Source organism: Rhamphochromis sp. 'chilingali' (genome assembly GCF_963969265.1).
Source record: "Rhamphochromis sp. 'chilingali' genome assembly, chromosome: 1".
NCBI lineage: Eukaryota > Metazoa > Chordata > Actinopteri > Cichliformes > Cichlidae > Rhamphochromis > Rhamphochromis sp. 'chilingali'.
Window position 1 is genome coordinate 62,974,362 of NC_137929.1, and position 23,320 is coordinate 62,997,681.

Consider the following 23,320-nt stretch of genomic DNA (forward strand, 5'->3'; position numbering starts at 1 on the left):
TGGAGGAGACTGGGGGGCGCCTTGGTGGTGGGAACTTTTGAGTGTTACACACCTGTCTTCTTTTAGTTTATCAGTGTAAGTGTGTGAGAGTGTGCTGCACTATTGGGATGTTTTCTTTTTTTGAGTTTGTGCGTGACATCCCTGCCCCTCCAGTGGTAAGCCTTAGCTCTGAATACCTTTTTTTAAGCATATTTGTACATTGATATTTATGATTGTGCTTTTATACGTTGTTTTAAATAATTATCAATAAATTGTCAAACTGTTTTATCATTGAACCTCGTCTCTGTACTGAGTATAGCGAACCTAAGTGCCTTCTTGGTGATTAGTGTTACTTCCAGTATTCTTTGGATGAAATTCCCAAGGTGGCGTTGTCTTTTAAACTGTGAAGAGTATTTACTTTATTCCCACCTCGTGCTGCCACATAGGGATAGACTCAGAAAAGAGCATTCAACAGGTATAGGTGTAACTCTTTATTAACACTTACATACTGGTTATATTTCATTCATCTACAGAAGGAATTTACAAGTCTTTAAGTCTTTCTCTTAAAAGTCTTATTTTTTAAGACTTAATTACAGAGATATAAAGAAAACAAAACAAAGTTAACAAAACAGTGTTGATAAAGGCACAGCCAAACAAAACACCACAAACACAAAAACAGAAGGCCATAGAGTGAAGTGTACAGAAGTCAGAAGAAGCAGGGTGGAGCAGTTCAGTGATGTAGGTGAAGGCTTCACACCATGAGGCCAGAAAAATAATAACCATGATTTGAACTGAACCTAAAACAGTCAGTGCAGAAGCTCTAACAGTGGAGAGATGTTTGGAGTTAAAGCTTTGGTCAGACCAGAGAACAGAGCATCAGTTCATCACACTGTCTGATGATTAAACACCGAGCAGAAACATCAGATGGAAGATGTAAATATAATAATAACCACTTCAGCCAAAAAGAGTGCCTGATGAGCCCAGTTGTAAGTAAGCTATTAACACTCGACTGTACGCTGTGTTCGTGTTTTCCTCCGAAACAATAAGTTCTGTTGGAACTAAACCTAAAACAGTCGGTGCAGAAGCTCTAACAGTGGAGAGATGTTTGGAGTTTAACACTGCTGTAACATTAATGCCGTATGTTTGTTTTTACATGTACTAATGTAATTTACTCATGGTCATATGTTATTGTTACCGACCATAAAGTTCTGTATGAACCACACATTCACACACAGCATACACAGCTAAATGAGAAACAGCCGTTTATGTTTTTGTACTGTGGGAGGAAGTCAGATACCCAGAATCCACTTCAGCAGCTGTAGAGTCAGACATGTATGACCTCTTTTCATCATGTGCACCATGTATTATTTTACTAATTCACTACAGGAGTTTGTTTCTGTGGGCAGCAGGATGAACGTGCTGTAAACAGAGACATCACAGTCATGGCTGAATCAAGGTGCCCTTTGACCTCTGACAGCACTGTCGCTTTAAAATCCACACAAACATGACGTGAACATTTTCACAGTGTCAAATTTTCCTAAAATCACAACATTCCTTAATTTGAGCCAAACTGGTGGATCTGAAAATCCTGTTACACCCCGGCCTAGGCAACCGGGGTGCAACGTAGAAAAATAAAAATAAGGCAAAAACACACGAGAAAAAACTAATACGGGCTTCCACAAAAATAATCCCAAAACGAGATTTAAAGCAAGATCCGACATTTATTTACATCACCAAACACAAGGCGCCAAACCATTTACAACGGGGGGGAAGATCGCAACCATGACATACAGAAACACAGGGCTTAAATACATAGAAGGAGCAATTAGGAAAATGGACAACAAGAGGGAAACACAGCTGGGGCAAATTAGACCTGACAAGACAAGGAAACGTAAACTGAACACACTAAGATAACAACAGACCTTCAAAGTAAAACAGGAAACACATGACAGTCACGCAAAAACAAAACACTGACAACACCGAAACGTAACATTTCCCCCCACCCAAAAATCAAACATGTAACCCCAAGTGAAATGTTTGATCAAAAGCGGATGAAGGCTGGTGGAGGCTGGAGCGGTCCCACGGACCCTCCAGCAGACGACGAAGGCTGGAGCGGTCCCCCGGACCCTCCAGCGAAGACGGATGAAGTCTGGAGCGGTGCCTCGGACCCTCCAGCGAAGACAAACGAAGACTGAAGCGGTGCCTCGGACCCTCCAGCGAAGGCAGACGAAGGCTGGAGCGGTGCCTCGGACCCTCCAGCGAAGGCGGACAAAGGCTGAAGCGGTCCCTCCAACGGACCCTCCAGCGAAGACGGACGAAGGCTGATGAAGGCTGGAGCGGTCCCACTGACCCTCCAGCAGACAACGAAGGCTGGAGCGGTCCCACGGACCCTCCAGCGAAGACGGACAGCTGAAGCGAAGGCAGACAAAGATGATGAAGGCTGGAGCGGTCCCACTGACCCTCCAGCAGACGACGAAGGCTGGAGCGGTCCCTCGGACCCTCCAGCGAAGGCGGATGAAGGCTGGAGCAGTCCCACGGACCCTCCAGCGAAGGCGGATGAAGGCTGGACCGGCCCTCGGACCCTCCAGCGACGGCGGACGGCTGAAGCGGTCCTCGGACCCCCAGCGAGTGGACGAGCCCCCATATGTTACACCCTGGCCTAGGCAACCGGGGTGCAACGTAGAAAAATAAAAATAAGGCAAAAACACACGAGAAAAAACTAATACGGGCTTCCACAAAAATAATCCCAAAACGAGATTTAAAGCAAGATCCGACATTTATTTACATCACCAAACACAAGGCGCCAAACTATTTACAACGGGGGGGAAGATCGCAACCATGACATACAGAAACACAGGGCTTAAATACATAGAAGGAGCAATTAGGAAAATGGACAACAAGAGGGAAACACAGCTGGGGCAAATTAGACCTGACAAGACAAGGAAACGTAAACTGAACACACTAAGATAACAACAGACCTTCAAAGTAAAACAGGAAACACATGACAGTCACGCAAAAACAAAACACTGACAACACTGAAACGTAACAATCCATCTAAACTGATACGATTTAAATTGTCCCAAAACAGCACCAATGTACAAAAGTTTGTATCATCTGTACAACAGCATAAAATATTTAAATAGCAATTACATTGTTGTGTATTTTGTGTCAGTTTAAGAAAAGTCATCAAGTTTCAGCCTAACAAAAGTAGATCAGGGTGTCTAAGGATCTTGGAGCTCCAAGCTCCTTAGACTACAATGACCTGGATGACTGAGAACCTTCACAGATAGATCAGGGTGTTTTAGTGGTGTCAAAGGTCAAAGCAGGTCAAATCTGACCTGAACAGTGTGTCAAGTTAAAGAAAAGTTGAAGAGGTTGTCAAACTTCTCAGTGCAGGATCAGAGAGAGAGAAATATCAGAGTCTATAACAGTTTGTAAATTTTGTAAAATTTGATAAGATGGATTTGCAAACTAAGGCTACGTCCACACTAGCGTTTTCAGTCATTTTTCACATTGAAACGGCCGAAAACGCTTACGTTCCAGTACTGCGCATGCGTGAAACGGAAGGAGATTCGACCTGCCTCATTTCTGTCAGCCGTTTATTTACTTTCCGGCTCTTTGAAACATCGTGGCAAAATGTTGAGGAAAAGCACCGAGTTTTTTAAATGGACTAACAATGAGGTGGAGTTTTTACTGTGAGCAACACAAATGTACAAAGTTGCAAAAGTGAGTGAGAATTAAATAATTTGAAGAAAAGCTATCTGGCGCATGTACAGACTGATATGAATCTTTAATGGGGCTGTCAAAATTGAGAGCAAACAAAACAACTGCTGTGTAATGCTCTCTGGGATCTTTGTTTATTTGGTCACATGACTGCATCACATGACTAAAATGCATCATTGTGTTAGGAAGGCTCCGTTTTCACGGTCCACACTGCGACGCGAAAGCACCGTTTTGAAATGTATGTGTTTGCGAGAGTGTTTTCAAAACGCTGCATTTTCCTTCAGGGAAAACAACGTCTCAGTGTCAAGGGAGGCCAAAACGGAGCGAAAACGTTTGAAAACGCATTAGTGTAGAAGTAGCCTAAAAAACGTATTATCTGCTAAAGAGAAGAAAATACAAACTGCTTCCAGTGGGCTGGACTTGAGGAAAAAGTCACATGAAGTTTATAAATAAAAATCACACCAACATAAAAGAGTTAATTTGCTGAACCTGAAGCTCCAACACAAAAACACTCACTGATTCTTAGATTAGAGCTTATAAATTCATGTATGTTTGTAACACAGTTTGACTTTGTGTCATGTTGGGCTGTGTGCAGCAGGCAGGAAAGGACCCAAACGCAGGACTCAAAACCAGGAGGTCAAACTTAAAGTGCAGCTTTATTGCTGGGAAAACACTCTTAGTAAATTAAACTAACCAAAACACAACACTCTGGACATAGGAACTAAGGACTGAAGCACTGGAAGAGAAAAACGAAAGAGGAGCATGAGAAAAAAAACACACAGCATTAGGGGTGCAACAATACTCGTATCGATATTGAACCGTTCGATACAGTGCTTTCGGTTCGGTACGCATATGTATCGAACAATACAAAATTTTTTATTTATTTTATCAACTTTTCTTCTGACGATGCTGTCTGTGTTGAGAGCTCAGTGGATCTGCGTTCGACTAATCAGGGAATAGGAGACAGGAGGGAAACGGTGAGAGAAATTATGGTTAATGAGACAGGGGAAAGCAAAACTGGATACACTGACATAAGACATGGACCTTCAAAGTAAAACAGGAAACAAGAAACAATTCACAAAGACGCAAATTGTACACTGAAATAAACCTACACTAAACACAGGGGCATAAGAACCAAACCTAAGAACTAAACCCTTAACCAGAATAAACTGAACCATAGAATTATAATAATAATCAACAAAGCACAACAAGAGAATCAGAATAAAACCTATAACGCAAAATCAAACCAAAACTCAAAATGCTCGGTCAAAATGACCTGGAACCATAAAAAAAACAGTAAATCTCAAGAACAGCCTGAAGATGAATTGTAGTTCAGAGTCACTGACACACAGCACAGACACACACTGTTGGTCTGAGTCTGAACATGATGATCATCAGAGTCGTCTGCAGGATGTTCAGGAGAGTTCATTTATGTCCTCAGATCGTCTGACTCACAGTTCATCTCTGTCACCTCCTGTCTGACCTGCAGGTGAGAAACAGGTGTGAGGTGTCAGCTGTCAGGTAGGTGATGAGTGAAGAACAGAACAGAATCTGTTTCCTCTTCAAGTTCAGGAGATTAGGTTAATAAATAATTTACAACATCTATAAAGTGTGAAGTATTCATACTGGTGGATTTTTCTGCTTTTTCATTTAAAAACACAGGATCTGACCAAAACTGCAGCATGCAATCTTGTTTTCACCATAAAAACATATATGATAATAAAAATGTACTAATTAGCAGGTCTGACAGGTCAGAAAGGGTCAGAGGTCATGTTGGGTTCATCCAGCTGTTCTATGTGAACATCTGGATGTGTTTGTTTACTATGAGGCTGAAACTTCTGAGCCTGTGATTCAGTGATAACAGCTCTGTCACACCAACCAAACTATACTGTGTACAAAATTTACAATGTTTATATACGAAGCACTTCAAACAGTGCAAGTTGACAGACTGACAGCAGCCATCTTCTCTCTGTAACAGCAACACCTGACACTAATTCTATCAGGACATATGTTCAGGTGGAGCCTCACATTCTCACAGGACATTCAACACTGACTCCAGAGTGAGGAGGACACATCTGTGCTGAAAATAACCAATGAAGGCCATCTGAGTGTGGATGGATGCTCGACTTCAGCAGTCAGTCAGACAGTTAATCCTTCAACAATCCTCTTCATTTGCACTGTTTGATGCACTTTGTATAAATTTGGGTATTTTGTACAAATAAAGAGTTATTTGGTTATGTGGGACAGAAATCTGTGATCATTGACCAGATCGCAGGTACAGCTGTGTTTAAGCCTGATGCTAAAGAAGCACATTTTCAAACTCGTGATGATTTTACTTCTCAAAAGTCTGAAACATGTATTGTAATGAGCTCTCATAGATCTCCAGTCTTTGTTTTTCTGCTGATTGAGCCAAAAATCCCATAAAAGTCACTCAGAATCTTGGGATAATTTTTGATCAGTCTCTGTCTTTTGATTCTCATGTTAAGTCAGTGACCCGCTCCTGCTTTTCTCATTTAAGAAATGTTGCCAAACTCAGGACTATTGCCTCCAAGGATGAACTGGAGATGCTTGTCCATGCCTTCATCTCCTCTCGATTAGATTACTGTAACACACTCTTTTCCTGTCTGTCAAAAACTTCTGTAAATCACCTTCAAGCGGTTCAAAACACTGCAGGAAGGCTTTTAACCCACAGTCATATATTCTCACATATCATCCCTGTGTTAAACTCCTTGCACTTGCTCCTTACGTGGTTGGGTACAGATATCAGTTTAGAATCCTCACTTTTACATTCATGTCCTTACAAGGTGAGGCCCCCACTTATGTCACTGAGCTTCTTAAACCTTACTCTACAAACCGGATCCTTAGATCCACTGGTAGTGGTCTTCAAACTATTCCACCCGTTTGAAAACGAAAACAAATGGGGATCATGTTTTTCAAACCCTGGCTCCAATACAGGGAGTGCAGAATTATTAGGCAAATGAGTATTTTGTCCACATCATCCTCTTCATGCATGTTGTCTTACTCCAAGCTGTATAGGCTCGAAAGCCTACTACCAATTAAGCATATTAGGTGATGTGCATCTCTGTAATGAGAAGGGGTGTGGTCTAATGACATCAACACCCTATATCAGGTGTGCATAATTATTAGGCAACTTCCTTTCCTTTGGAAAAATGGGTCAAAAGAAGGACTTGACAGGCTCAGAAAAGTCAAAAATAGTGAGATATCTTGCAGAGGGATGCAGCAGTCCCAAAATTGCAAAGCTTCTGAAGCGTGATCATCGAACAATCAAGCGTTTCATTCAAAATAGTCAACAGGGTCGCAAGAAGCGTGTGGAAAAACCAAGGCGCAAAATAACTGCCCATGAACTGAGAAAAGTCAAGCGTGCAGCTGCCAAGATGCCACTTGCCACCAGTTTGGCCATATTTCAGAGCTGCAACATCACTGGAGTGCCCAAAAGCACAAGGTGTGCAATACTCAGAGACATGGCCAAGGTAAGAAAGGCTGAAAGACGACCACCACTGAACAAGACACACAAGCTGAAACGTCAAGACTGGGCCAAGAAATATCTCAAGACTGGTTTTTCTAAGGTTTTATGGACTGATGAAATGAGAGTGAGTCTTGATGGGCCAGATGGATGGGCCCGTGGCTGGATTGGTAAAGGGCAGAGAGCTCCAGTCCGACTCAGACGCCAGCAAGGTGGAGGTGGAGTACTGGTTTGGGCTGGTATCATCAAAGATGAGCTTGTGGGGACTTTTCGGGTTGAGGATGGAGTCAAGCTCAACTCCCAGTCCTACTGCCAGTTTCTGGAAGACACCTTCTTCAAGCAGTGGTACAGGAAGAAGTCTGCATCCTTCAAGAAAAAACATGATTTTCATGCAGGACAATGCTCCATCACACGCGTCCAAGTACTCCACAGCGTGGCTGGCAAGAAAGGGTATAAAAGAAGAAAAACTAATGACATGGCCTCCTTGTTCACCTGATCTGAACCCCATTGAGAACCTGTGGTCCATCATCAAATGTGAGATTTACCAGGAGGGAAAACAGTACACCTCTCTGAACAGTGTCTGGGAGGCTGTGGTTGCTGCTGCACGCAATGTTGATGGTGAACAGATCAAAACACTGACAGAATCCATGGATGGCAGGCTTTTGAGTGTCCTTGCAAAGAAAGGTGGCTATATTGGTCGCTGATTTGTTTTTGTTTTGTTTTTGAATGTCAGAAATGTATATTTGTGAATGTGGAGATGTTATATTGGTTTCACTGGTAAAAATAAATAATTGAAATGGGTATATATTTGTTTTTTGTTAAGTTGCCTAATAATTATGCACAGTAATAGTCACCTGCACACACAGATATCCCCCTAAAATAGCTAAAACTAAAAACAAACTAAAAACTACTTCCAAAAACATTCAGCTTTGATATTAATGAGTTTTTTGGGTTCATTGAGAACATGGTTGTTGTTCAATAATAAAATTATTCCTCAAAAATACAACTTGCCTAATAATTCTGCACTCCCTGTAATGTGGAACAGTTTACCTTCCCGGCTACGCACCATGAACGCTGTGGCTTCTTTAAAAAACAGCGTAATGTTACATAATTTTCATGTGTAATATGCTGTTTCATTTGACATTGTTTTATACCCTCTTTATTTTGTTTTATTGTTTTGTTTGATGTGCTTTTATATACCCACGTGAAGCACTTTGTAATAGCTTTCTGTTTTAAAACGTGCTACATAACTTTTTTTTTTCCTACTTACTTACTAAAACACCTGGATGAACCAATTGGGACCCCTGAACACACATGGGTTGTTAAAAATGTGGTGGGAGCTAAAATAAAATCTAAGTATATCCATTAATATGAATCATCACATCAGCCAGTGTGTTGTCCAGCTGTGTTGAAATTGTGGAAATGCAGGGTTGTTGGGTTTTCTCTTGGTTTGGTGGCCATGTTTCAAAACAAGATGGAGACTTTGCTATCTTCTGTTTGTTCATCTGATCCAACATTCAGATTATTTTAAATGTGTGAGTCTGTAATCTCAGTGACTAACAGAGAACCTGAGTGTAAATGTGACCAGATGAAGTGTGAGGTTGTGAGAAAGTCTCTGACTGCATTCATAGATGTGTCCTTTCAGCTGCTCGCTCTGATCCAACCTTTGGTCTCTAAGAAGAGGCTTCAGGGAGACGTTTGCTACGTTGGACTGTAGGACCATCAGAAATGTGTGCAGTAACAAAACAGGCAGCACTGAAAGGAGCTCTAAGTGTTTGTGTTGTTCAATGATTTGTTCACAACAACAACAATGGGACCTCTCTCATCCATCAGTCACCATGTGGACATTTTTCTGACACACAGTTGAAGCTGATGGACGTTTTGTGTCTGCACTAAGTACGTTTTCAGCAGCTATGGCACCGGCAGGATTCACTTTCACAGACTCACAACCACCAGCTTCACCCCTCCCCTCCCCCTCCAGCTGTAGGCTTTAACATTGAGTTTCCCCACACATGTTTACGGACGAGTTAGAGAGCAAGAGACGAAGAGACAGATTCATAAATGTCTTTGTTTCTGCTCTAACCAAACAATGCTGCTCTACAACTCTAGACTACCAGCCACAAAGACAACAGCTGGAGAAACATCTGTCTACCTCTGACATCCACCAGCTCATCCATACAACAAACAAACATCAACAACCAGTGTTACGTGTCTGCAGGCTGCATGTTTTCTTTCCCTCCCCTTTTGTTTGCCATTCCCTTAGGTCGCAGACTGCAGGCTGATGTCAATCTGTGTGACGTCCAACTAATTAGAGGAGGGAGGCCCTGATTGGACAAACCAGGAGTGAAACCCTTGATAAGGAGACTCACCTGTGGCTGGGAGCGGCTCTCTTCCCTCCTTGAATTGTTTGACACATGTGTGACGTTTTCCTGCTGTCTTTCTTTTGTTTGATGATTGTGGTGGGAGTAAAGTGGACTAGGTAAGTTTGGGGACCCCATACACTTACTCACGTAGAGTCTTTGTGTTAGAAACACTAGGTAAGTAGGTTGGTGCCACCCATGTAATTTTGAGCTTGTTTTAAGTTGAGGTTTAGGGTTTTCCTGTTTGTTGCTTTTCTAGGATAATAGCTCAGCTCAGCTAAGTTTTGGTTTTGTCTTTTTGGTGGTTTTTTTTGGCACAACCTAACTGTCCCTTTTTCCCCCACATTTGTTGTTTGAGTCTGGGTTGTTTATTTTGTGAGAGCGCTGCCATTAAACCTTTTTTTCCATAACACCTGTACTGAGTTTCCGGAGTTGTTGTGTTACCCCCTCCTGCCCTAGGGGAGACGTAACAACCAGGAAGCAGCTTCACCTCTGATCACACACACACACACTCAACTCTACTCACTCACCTGGAGGAACAACATGAAGGTGGATGATGCTGTGATCCCATATTTGTGCTTCTTCAATTGAGACACCACAATCATATGTTCCAGCGTCTTTAATCGTCACATCCTTCAGAATCAGAGACACGTCTCCATCCTTCATCTGTTTGTCCCGCAGAGCCACCCGGTTCTTAAAAGATGGATGCTGGCTGTCTAGAATAATGTCACCCATAAATTGAAAAAGCACATTTCCTGTCTTCAGGTCGTCTCTGTTCCACTCTACAGCAAAGATGTTGCTGTTTCTAGCTCGACATGTCAGAGTGACATCCTGTCCAGACTTAACTCTGATGGTTTTCTGGTCTTAAAGAGGAAACAACACAGAGCAGAGAGGTTAAAGGTCAAAGTACAATTATAATGAGAATGTTTGACTTTAACCCTTGTGTGGTGTTTGTATATTTGTTACTCAGCCAGTGTTCATGGGTCTGGTGGAACCACTAGAGTTTTGGCTTTCCAATTAACACTATCAAACAACTTTATGTTAAATTACTCAACAGATGTTTATTTCATCCAGATTACGAGCCATGTGAACAGCAAACATGGTTAATTTTTTCCCTTTACCTTTGTTTGATCACATTTATGAATTAATGTGCTTCTCGTTTTTTTTTTTTACATAAAATCTTATAAAATAAAAATAAAATCAGTTATAAGCAAGTGTACATATCTTTATACCATAATTTGCAGGTTCTGATGGTATATATTGCCTAAAGGGGCAGCGACCTCTAAATGGCATGGGTCTCACCATACAAGGGTTAAATATTTTGTTTATTTCCTTTGACATTTGAGTTTTTAGTCATGTTGGATTTAATGAACCTCTGAACATCCAGCAGGTCACCAGTGACCCACTGAGGGGGAATTTTAGCCTCATGCTAAACATGCAAAGTGTCAGAAACTACAAGATGTTAGCTTCCACAGAACAACAACATGTGCTGATAATAAGTGAACATAATGTGTGAGAGAAAGCAGCCTCTCATTATAAGACACTGTGAGTCTCTGCATGCTGCCTTTATGGAGCTACAGCTGTTTGTATACACTGAACAAAAAGCTTTGTAGCTGAATACTGACTCCTGACACTACAACACATCACACTGACACACACATTACACTTCTTTGTCTCTGTCACAGCTGGATTACAGATGTTAAGGGACAAAAACTCAGTCAATATGAAAATAATTATTAGAGAAATATTATAAACATGCAAACAGGCTGATCATCTTTATCTCTGATATAAACACCATTTAGTTTATACCAGCTGAATTTCAAGCAGAGTGACACAGTTACAGTAGATATCACTGTGATTCTTGTACTCCTGATGTTTTTTATCATAACTTACCATTAGGAAACCTGAGTTTAAATGTGATCAGATGAAGTGTGAGGTTGTGAGAAAGTCTCTGACTGCATTCATAGATGTGTCCTTTCAGCTGCTCGCTCTGATCCAACCTTTGGTCTCTAAGAAGAGGCTTCAGGGAGACGTTTGCTACGATGGACTGTAGGCCCTTCAGAAATGTGTGCAGTAACAAAACAGGCAGCACTGAAAGCAGCTCTAAGTGTTTGTGTTGTTCAATGATTTGTGCACAACAACAACAATGGGACCTCTCTCTTCCATCAGTCACCATGTGGACATTTTTCTGACACACTTTGAAGCTGTTGGACGTTTTGTGTCTGCACTAAGTACGTTTTCACCATCTACAGTGGGGCAAAAAAGTATTTAGTCAGCCACCGATTGTGCAAGTTCCCCCACTTAAAATCATGACAGAGGTCAGTAATTTGCACCAGAGGTACACTTCAACTGTGAGAGACAGAATGTGAAAAAAAAGTCCATGAATTCACATGGTAGGATTTGTAAAGAATTTATTCGTAAATTAGGGTGGAAAATAAGTATTTGGTCACCTCAAACATGGAAAATCTCTGGCTCTCACAGACCTGTAACGTCTTCTGTAAGACGCTTTTCTGTCCCCACTCGTTACCTGTATGAATGGCACCTGTTTGAACTCATCATCTGTATAAAGGACACCTGTCCACAGCCTCAAACAGTCAGACTCCAAACTCCGCCATGGCCAAGACCAAAGAGCTTTCGAAGGACACCAGGAAAGTATTGTAGACCTGCACCAGACTGGGAAGAGTGAATCTACAATAGGCAAGCAGCTTGGTGTGAAAAAATCAACTGTGGGAGCAATCATCAGAAAATGGAAGACATACAAGACCACTGATAATCTCCCACGATCTGGGGCTCCACGCAAGATCTCATCCCGTGGGGTCAAAATGATCATGAGAACGGTGAGCAAAGATCCCAGAACCACACGGGGGGACCTGGTGAATGACCTGCAGAGAGCTGGGACCAAAGTAACAAAGGTCACCATCAGTAACACACTACAACGGCAGGGAATCAAATCCCGCAGTGCCAGACGTGTTCCGCTGCTGAAGCCAGTGCATGTCCAGGCCCGTCTGAAGTTTGCCAGAGAGCACATGGATGATACAGCAGAGGATTGGGAGAATGTCATGTGGTCAGATGAAACCAAAGTAGAACTTTTTGGTATAAACTCAACTCGTCGTGTTTGGAGGACGAAGAATACTGAGTTGCATCCCAAGAACACCATACCTACTGTGAAGCATGGGGGTGGAAACATCATGCTATGGGGCTGTTTTTCTGCCAAGGGGACAGGACGACTGATCCGTGTTAAGGACAGAATGAATGGGGCCATGTATCGTGAGATTTTGAGCCAAAACCTCCATCCATCAGTGAGAACTTTGAAGATGAAACGAGGCTGGGTCTTCCAACATGACAATGATCCAAAACACACCGCCCGGGCAACAAAGGAGTGGCTCCGTCAGAAGCATTTGAAAGTCCTGGAGTGGCCTAGCCAGTCTCCAGACCTCAACCCCATAGAAAATCTGTGGCGGGAGTTGAAAGTCCGTGTTGCTCGGCGACAGCCCCAAAACATCACTGCTCTCGAGAAGATCTGCATGGAGGAACAAAACCAAAGGTGGAGGAGTGTGTTTCATGGTAAACAGAAAGTGGTGCGATGCCAGGAGCATTTCTACTCTCTCCAGCGGCTGCTCGCCACATCTGGAGTTCCTGAGCATTAAGTGCCGCCCTTTCTATCTGCCCCGTGAGTTCACCTCAGTCATCGCCACGGTGGTCTACATCCCACCCCAAGCGGACACAGGTATGGCTTTGTCCGAATTACATGATGTGCTGAGCTCGCTTCAAAACAAGGACCCGGGCGCAGCCCTCATTGTAGCAGGAGACTTTAACAAAGCGAACCTCAGACAAGTCATGCCAAACTTTTACCAGCATGTCTCGTGTCCAACGAGAGGGGATCGGATTTAGGATCACTGCTACACGCCATACAAGCAGGGCTACAAAGCTGTCTCACACCCGGCTTTTGGGAAGTCTGACCACAAGCCATCTTCCTCATTCCCCAGTATAAACAAAGCATATGGAGGGAAGACGTGACCACGAGGGAGGTAAAACGGTGGACTGCCCAATCAGAAGCTACGCTACAGGACGCACTCAACGACGTCGACTGGGACATGTTCAGAGCATGCGCAGTCGACATCAACGAGTTTACGGAAGTAGCAGTATGCTTCGTCAATATGCTAGCGGAGGAGATTATCCCCACTGCGAGAGTCACCACATTCCCAAACCAGAAACCGTGGATCGACAGATCGATCCGCACTGCAGTAAACGCCAGGACCGCCTCCTACAACGCGGGTCTCGCCACTGGCGATATGAGCGCCTACAAAGCGGCCTCATACGGCGTGCAGCGCGCGGTGAGAGATGCCAAACGCCGGTACCGGGAACGTGTGGAGTCCCGCTTCCACTAGGGCGACACACGGAGTATGTGGCACGGACTACGCACCATTACAGACTACAAAGCCAGGGACACTGCGCCGATCAACGCCGACTCTGCATTCACCAACGAGCTGAATCGGTTCTACGCCCGTTTCGAGGTTAGCCAGGCGGCTAATGCTATCTACCGCCTGACTACCGAGGACAGTGACGTCATCAGCGAGAGACCGGTGACCAGCATCGCGGAGCATGATGTCCGAGCGGCACTGAGGAGAGTGAACACAAGGAAAGCGGCGTGGCCAGACGGCATCACCGGCCGTCTGCTGCGCTGCTGTGCTGACCAGCTAGCAGGTGTGTTCACTTACATCTTCAACGAGTCCCTGGCGAAGTCTGTGGTCCCCACATGCTTCAAAAGATCCACCATCATCCCTGTGCCCAAGAACAGCAAACCCTCATCCCTGAACGATTACCGGCCAGTTGCACTGACCTCGGTAGTAATGAAGGTGTTTGAGAGGCTGCTGAAGAACATCATCTCCTCCTCCATCCCAGACACCATAGATCCGCTGCAGTTCACCTACAGATCCAACAGATCCACAGAGGATGCCATCACCCACGTCCTACACACCACTCTCAGCCACGTGGACAAGAAACAGGGTAACTATGTGCGAATGCTGTTTGTTGATTACAGTTCAGCGTTTAACACAATAGTGCCCTGCAGACTGTTCACAAAGCTGAGGGATCTGGGACTTAACAGCCGTCTGTGTGCATGGGTGTTGGACTTCCTCACTGGCAGAACTCAGGTGGTGAGGGTGGGCAGGTGCTTCTCCAACAGCATCACCATCAACACAGGAGCACCTCAGGGATGTGTCCTCTCGCCACTGCTCTACTCCCTCTACACTTCAGACTGTGTGGCCACCCATGGCTCCAACACCATTGTGAAGTTTGCTGACGACACAGTGGTGTTGGGTGCCATCTCCAACAACGACGAGGCGGCCTACATGGATGAAGTGAAGAATCTGGCATCGTGGTGCCAGGACAACCACCTCCAGCTGAACGTCTGCAAGACCAAGGAGCTGGTGGTGGACTTCAGAAGGGGTCAGCACAGAGACTACAAGCCCATTATCATCAATGGAGCTCCAGTGGGGAGGGTGCAGTCCTTCAAGTATCTTGGTGTCCACATCTCCTCAGACCTGACATGGGCTGCCCACATTCAGGTCCAGACCAAAAAGGCTAGGCAGCGCCTGTATCACCTACGACAACTGAGGAAGTTCAGGGTCTCTCCAAAGATCCTCAGGATTTTCTATACAGGCGCTGTGGAGAGCATCCTCACACAGAACATGACATCGTGGTTTGGGAACAGCTGTGTGAAGGACCAAAAAGCTCTCCAGAGAGTGATCTGTACAGCAGAACGCTGCTGCAGGATTGCTCTCCCCCCGCTTCAGGACACCTACACCAGGAGATGCCGGACTAGAGCAGCGCAGATACTGAAGGACCCGTCCCATCCTGGCAACAAACTGTTCCAACTTCTGCAATCTGGTAGAAGGTTCCGCATCTTCCGGGCAAGGACAGAGAGACTCAAGAGGAGCTTCTATCCCCAAGCCATCCGTGCCCTAAACACACACACCCGCCCTCTCACATCATCTATAATTGACTGAGAGAGGACTCTTCCAGACACTCTAAAACCAGGAACAATGTACATTTCAAATTCCTTTAATTTTAAATATGTTTATATTGTCTATCCTGTAAAATAGTCAGATGTCTATTCATATTAATGTACAGAATTCACCTGCTTGCTGCTACTACTGCACATTCACCCAGTGTATATACTATATATATTAGGGGTGCAACGATATTCGTATCGATATTGAACCGTTCGATATAGTGCTTTCGGTTCGGTACGCATATGTATCGAACAATACAAAATTTGTAATTTATTTTATCAACTTTCCTTCTGACGATGCTGTCTGTGTTTAGCGCTCAGTGAATCTGCGTTCGACTACTCCGCCTAGGCTGCACTGTCCAGCGCAGATCCACTGAGCACTCAACACAGACAGCATCTCAGAAGGAAGAGCGCAGGGCAAGCTAGCGAGACAGAAGTTAAGCTCTCCTTGGAACATGGACCAGATCTGGCGTTTGGAATTATTTTGGTTTTCATGTGACGTATGACCCTGAAGGTAAGCGAGTCATGGACTAAAGTAAAACAGTATGTTGGATGTGCCATGCAATGCTCAATTACATGGGTGGGAACTAGTGTGTTAGCGCAGTTAGCTCGTTAACGTGTTGGCCGTCTAGCCCCATGCACGGGGCGATCAGGGGTAGCTTGTTAACGGAGATTTGCCGTGTTGTGGTGTTAAGGTCATTTCAACGAGATTAACCTGAAAGCACTAGTGGGAACACAACGAATATGACTGCACATTTACGCCGACATCATCCTAGTGCAAAGACAAAGATGAGTGATTCCTCAATCAGATATAGGGCTCGCAATAATATTTTTTCAGTCGGGCTACCAAAATCTATCTCTGCCCTGCCCGTCGGGCTATTGTAGGAAGGAAAAATATATGTCAATGCTTTTGCATTCTTTCAGAAATGTAGCTGGGTAATTATGTCATTGGCATCGGTGAGCCACTGTCAATATGTGACATATTGAAATCGCGTTTGAATTTGCGCTTGTTTTTTTGCTTTCACTTTGCAATCGTGCGAACTGTGTATAGAGAGCGACAGCACTGATCTGTGAGTGATGATAATTTGTGCACCAATTCCTCTGACATCGTCTTATTAATCGTTAGCTTACTATGCAAACATGACAAGTGAAATCTCCCGCAGCAAGCTTAAACATGTGAGAGGTTGATCGTGCAGAGAATCGCTGAGCTTATGTGAGTGCGTGTGTAAAAGCAGCAGGATATATGATATATATTTTATATTATTTTAGTTCTGCTGAGCCAAATAAGACAGGTCAGGGTGAAGAAGTGACAGCCAAAGAAAAGCTTACCACAAAACGGAGAAGTTATGACAAATCAGAATATAAGGCAAAAAGAAAGTGCAGCTTTATGGTTTCATGGACAAAAGAATTTCTGTGGCTGCAATATGATGAGCTATATAACCAGGGGTGCACATAAGTGTTGCGCATTCACTGTCAAAATAAAAAACACGCACAAGGGTTAGGGTTAAATTTAAAAACTGTACTTTTGAGTTAAAATATATATTTATAATTTTAATAAATGACAAATTAAAAAGGCATGAACATTTTTTTTGTATCGAAAAAATATCGAACCGTGACACCAAAGTATCGAACCGAACCGAACCGTGAATTTTGTGTATCGTTGCACCCCTAATATATATATATATATAATGTTCTTCCTCTACACCCCCCCCCCCCCCCCCCCCAATTTTTGCACATGTCGAGGAGCGTGTCAGGCTACATTTCACTGTGTGTTATACTTGTATAACTATGCGTGTGACAAATAAAGAACCTTGAACCTTGAACATCACTGCTCTCGAGAAGATCTGCATGGAGGAATGGGCCAAAATACCAGCTACTATGTGTGCAAACCTGGTAAAGACCTATAGTAAATGTTTGACCTCTGTTATTGCCAACAAAGGTTATGTTACAAAGTATTGAGTTGTATTTTTGTTATTGACCAAATACTTATTTTCCACCCTGATTTACGAATAAATTCTTTACAAATCCTACCATGTGAATTCATGGATTTTTTTTTCACATTCTGTCTCTCACAGTTGAAGTGTACCTCTGGTGCAAATTACTGACCTCTGTCATCATTTTAAGTGGGGGAACTTGCACAATCGGTGGCTGACTAAATACTTTTTTGCCCCACTGTATGGCACCGGCAGGATTCACTTTCACAGACTCACAACCACCAGCTTCACCCCTCCCCCTCCAGCTGTAGGCTTTATCATTGAGTTTCCCCACACGTTTACAGACGAGTTAGAGAGCAAGAGAAGAAGAGACGGATTCATAAATGTCTTTGTTTCTGCTCTAACCAAACAATGCTGCTCTACAACTCTAGACTACCAGCCACAAAGACAACAGCTGGAGAAACATCTGTCTACCTCTGACATCCACCAGCTCATCCATACAACAAACAAACATCAACAACCAGGAAGCAGCTTCACCTCTGATCACACACACACTCAACTCTACTCACTCACCTGGAGAAACCCTTAGGTTGATGCTGCTGATGAACTTCCATGAGCTTGTTTCTTCCATGTAGACAGCACACACGTATCTTCCAGTGTCACCAGTGATCACATCTTTCAAAATCAAAGACGCGTCTCCATCCTTCATCTGTTTGTCCCGCAGATTCACCCGGTTCTTAAAAGATGGATGCTGGTTGGATGGATCAAAGTGCCCATCCTCGTACAAAAGAACTGATTTCAGGTTAGCTGTGATCCACTTTACAGCAGTGATCTTGTTGTTGTTTGGAGCTCGACATGACAGAGTGACACTCTTCTGTCTAAACTCAGCTCTGATGGTTTTCTCGTCTGAAAGAGGAAACAACACAGAACAGAGAGGTTAAAGGTCAAAGTACAATTATGATCAGAATGATTGACTTTCAATATTTTGTTTATTTCCTTTGACATTTGAGTTTTTAGTCATGTTGGATTTAATGAACCTCTGAACATCCAGCAGGTCACCAGTGACCCACTGAGGGGGAATTTTAGCCTCATGCTAAACATGCAAAGTGTCAGAAACTACAAGATGTTAGCTTCCACAGAACAACAACATGTGCTGATAATAAGTGAACATAATGTGTGAGCGAAAGCAGCCTCTCATTATAAGACACTGTGAGTCTCTGCATGCTGCCTTTATAGAGCTACAGCTGTTTGTATACACTGAACAAAAAGCTTTGTAGCTGTATACCGACTCCTGACACTACAACACATCACACTGACACACACATTACACTTCTTTGTCTCTGTCACAGCTGGATTACAGATGTTAAGGGACAAAAACTCAGTCAATATGAAAATAATTATTAGAGAAATATTATTAACATGCAAACAGGCTGATCATCTTTATCTCTGATATAAACACCATTTAGTTTATACCAGCTGAATTTCAAGCAGAGTGACACAGTTACAGTAGATATCACTGTGATTCTTGTACTCCTGATGTTTTTTATCATAACTTACCATTAGGAAACCTGAGTTTAAATGTGATCAGATGAAGTGTGAGGTTGTGAGAAAGTCTCTGACTGCATTCATAGATGTGTCCTTTCAGCTGCTCGCTCTGATCCAACCTTTGGTCTCTAAGAAGAGGCTTCAGGGAGACGTTTGCTACGTTGGACTGTAGGACCATCAGAAATGTGTGCAGTAACAAAACAGGCAGCACTGAAAGCAGCTTCTAAGTGTTTGTGTTGTTCAATGATTTGTTCACAACAACAACAATGGGACCTCTCTCATCCATCAGTCACCATGTGGACATTTTTCTGACACACAGTTGAAGCTGATGGACGTTTTGTGTCTGCACTAAGTACGTTTTCACCAGCTATGGCACCGGCAGGATTCACTTTCACAGACTCACAACCACCAGCTTCACCCCTCCCCTCCCCCTCCAGCTGTAGGCTTTAACACTGAGTTTCCCCACACATGTTTACAGACGAGTTATAGAGCAAGAGAAGAAGAGACGGATTCATAAATGTCTTTGTTTCTGCTCTAACTAAACAATGCTGCTCTACAACTCTAGACTACCAGCCACAAAGACAACAGCTGGAGAAACATCTGTCTACCTCTGACATCCACCAGCTCATCCATACAACAAACAAACATCAACAACCAGGAAGCAGCTTCACCTCTGATCACACACACACTCAACTCTACTCACTCACCTGCAGGATCAACACTCAGGTCGATCACGCTGATGAGGGTCAATAAATCTGCTCCTTCTGTGAAGACACTACACATGTATGTTCCAGCATCATTAATCGTCACATCTTTCAGAATCAAAGACACGTCTCCATCCTTCATCTGTCTGTCCCGCAGATTCACCCGGTTCTTAAAATATGGATGCTGGTTGGCTGGATCAAAGTGACCATCCTGGTACAAAAAGATATTTTCTGGTTCCAGGTGATTTCTGCTCCAATACACACCTATGATTTTTTTGTTTGGAGCTCGACATGTCAGAGTGACGTCCTGTCCAGACTCAGCTGTGATGGTTTTCCGCTCTGAAAGAGGAAACAACACAGAGCAGAGAGGTTAAAGGTCAAAGTACAATTATGACCAGAATGATTGACTTTAAATATTTTGTTTATTTCCTTTGACATTTGAGTTTTTAGTCATGTTGGATTTAATGAACCTCTGAACATCCAGCAGGTCACCAGTGACCCACTGAGGGGGAATTTTAGCCTCATGCTAAACATGCAAAGTGTCAGAAACTACAAGATGTTAGCTTCCACAGAACAACAACATGTGCTGATAACAAGTGAACATAATGTGTGGCTCTCATTATAAGACATGGTGATGGGTGATCTGGCAGCAGAGAGAGGGACAAGAAATGGGAAAATAGTTCAAACTGTGAGTGCACTTTATACACATGTATGAAAAGAAGTAATTATTGCCTTTGTGTGTTTGACTGTCTGCTAACCAACTAGTATAGTATTATAGTATTGTAACACTTTTTTTCCTAATATCTCTCTAATACATTTTTCTTCCTGAAGTCTATGTTTCAAAAAAACTCTTGAGGCATGCTCAGTCATCCAGGTGACTAAATCCCCAAAAGTTGATTCTGTTCATCTGGATGTTGCGTTACCAGAGATTTCGTCACTCATCCGAGACACTTGGATGAGTGACGAAATGTTTCTCCCACTGACAACATCCAGATGAACAGAATCAACTATTTGGGGTGCAACAAAAAGCTTTGTAGCTGCATACTGACTCCTGAAACTACAACACATCACACTGACACACACATTACACTTCTTTGTCTCTGACACAGCTGGATTACAGATGTTAAATGTCAACCCAGCGTCGTGTCTCCTTCACACACACTCCTCCAGATGAAAATAATCCTCCTGTACTTCTTGTTATCTCAGAGAGAAACTCAGTTTAGTTCAATCTCACCTGCAGAGACGAAGACAAGGACAAACAGCAAAGTGGAGCAGAGCAGCGCAGTGCCAGCAGCCATCTCTGTGTCAGTATTTGTGCTGATCCGACTCTTAGTTTGTTCTAAATGTCTGAGTCTGTCGGAGTTTTCAGTCAATAACAGAGCCTGACTTTAAATACTGACTACATCAGATTACATTTAAGCTTGAAATAAAGCTGAAAGTCTGCTTTGAAGAACAGATCTGACTTTCTGCGGCTCACTCGACTCGTCGCGCCGTTTGTGGTGCATTCAAAGACCTCGGAAATCTCGCTGTTTGGTAAAGCAACAGGCCCACGTGACCTGGTGACTGTCACAGTGTAACAGCTGCCTGCTCAGTGTAACCAAACACCGTGGTGTTATTTGTGTCTGATCTGCGATGAAGCTTCTGCTGTGGATATGTGATAAACATCAGGAGGCAGGTTCACTATAACCAAACCTCCAGACTCACAGTAAACATCACGGCAGTGTTATAAGATACAGCATCCACCATGTAGAACAAACCTGATGACACCAACTAAAAACCTGAAAAACCAACCAGACTGCAACAAACATGCAAACTGTGGGCTGTCATCAGGGTGACGTCAGATTGATGTCATAAACACATCATAAAACATCAGTTTTAGTACTTAAGCTCACTAGTAGGTGCCGTTTGTCTAAAATAACTGCAGATGAAAACATCTGGAATATGTCAACAGTATGTCAGTCTCTCTTCTGTCCTGTAGTCTGAGTGTAGCCATTGTATCAGTGGGACAGCACTGCCACCATGAGGTCAAACTGGAGCATTGCAGGTAATAATTCTCAGCCTGAACACTGTTGGAACAGCAGATCTCCTCACACTTTGAACTCATTGTTATTCTCAATGAGTTCAAACCTCAGATTTGGAGGTGCTGATATCTATTCCCACCAACTTCACACTCTGCTGCAAACCATTCCAGTGCGAGCTGGAGGCCATCACCTGATGAAGCCAACAGAACCACATCATCTGCAAAGAGCAGAGATAGCCATGCCACTTGCCTATGCCCAGAAATTCTGTCCATAAAAATTTGAACAGAATCAGTGAAAAAAAGTAGGTCTGGAGTCCATCATCCACCGACTTATGGCTGGCAATACAGACCAAGCTCTTGCAATGGGTTAGACACTGCATACTCCCAAAGCACACCCATGGGACCCCCAAGGTGGGACATGGTCAAATACCTTCTCCACAAAAGACGGACTCTCATCTCAGGACGTAGGCATAGACTTTCCTGGTGGAGACTGAGGAGTGTGATCCCTCTCTAGTTTGAACACACCCTCTGATCCCTCTTCTTGGAGATGAAAAGCACCACCCTGGTTTGCCAGTCAAGAGGTACCCCTCCTTTTTTTTTCTCCTTTTTTTTTTTTGTCAGAAGAAAGTGAAGAAATAAGGGAACACATAAAATGAGCATCTTGCTGCATTTCATTGGTATTAGAGACTGCACAGCTAAATGCAGAATTTATAAAATTAGGAACTGGCTAAAGTGATACCTGTTTTGATTTCCTGCAATTGTGAAGAACAAAAGGTTATAATTAGAATTTATAGTTAGGAGTTATAAATCTTAACTTGTTTGATGTGTTCCTCATTACAAACAAGCGCAAGCAGAAATGTGGGACTTTTAACTGTATTTATAAGTTTTACAGCTTTTCCTATTCATAAAAAACCTTCCATTATGGCCATTCATGCTACACAAAGTAAATAAGCAATAAACTGTTAATCTCTTTAATCCCCCCCCCCCCACACACACACACACACTCCATCCAAATGCCTTCGACACTTATTCCCTTCCAATGCTGACGGTGGATCAAGGAGACCAGCGTTTTGTTCAAGAAATCAACAAAGTGCTTGACACAAACACTTGGTCAGTAATTGTATGTTGAAGGCAAACGTGTTCGTAAGATTTGAAGAGCATGCTAATGTCTTAGCATGTTAGTATTAGCATGTAGCTTAAAGTAAAGCCTGAGTGAACCATGAGAGAGACAGAAGAAGAGCAGCTGTACCTCTCAGATTTGATTTCTTTTTCTTGTCTTTGATGATGATTGTAAACAAGCCAAAGGCCCGAGTCAGAAACTTTACGTCCTGCAGAAGCGACAAAGAAGGACTGAAGATTGCTGTTACACATGTAGTGGATGTCCCCCTCAGTGAGAGAGGCAGATATGAGCTGAAACACAGGAATCAAACCAGGGACGCTGCTGTTATGGAGCTGAACTGGAACCATTCAGACACTGAGGCCCTCTGAACACATTTTAATTACAGCTGTGCAGAGACACACTGATGACTGACTGGAATACTATGATTCACATTTTACA

The 23,320-nt window shown here is 43.3% G+C and overlaps 1 protein-coding gene across 1 annotated transcript; it reads right to left on the reverse strand.

The window, feature by feature from the left end:
* Positions 1-538: 538 nt before the first annotated feature.
* LOC308394816 (polymeric immunoglobulin receptor-like) lies at positions 539-21,260 on the reverse strand. The gene is made up of 5 exons (XM_080879365.1): positions 20,977-21,260; positions 19,746-20,081; positions 18,067-18,399; positions 10,077-10,409; positions 539-5,185 (listed from the first exon to the last, which is right to left on the reverse strand). The coding sequence occupies exons 1-5, from the start codon at positions 21,038-21,040 to the stop codon at positions 5,154-5,156; spliced, it is 1,098 nt and encodes a 365-aa protein (XP_080735491.1). The 5' UTR covers positions 21,041-21,260; the 3' UTR covers positions 539-5,153.
* Positions 21,261-23,320: the final 2,060 nt, after the last annotated feature.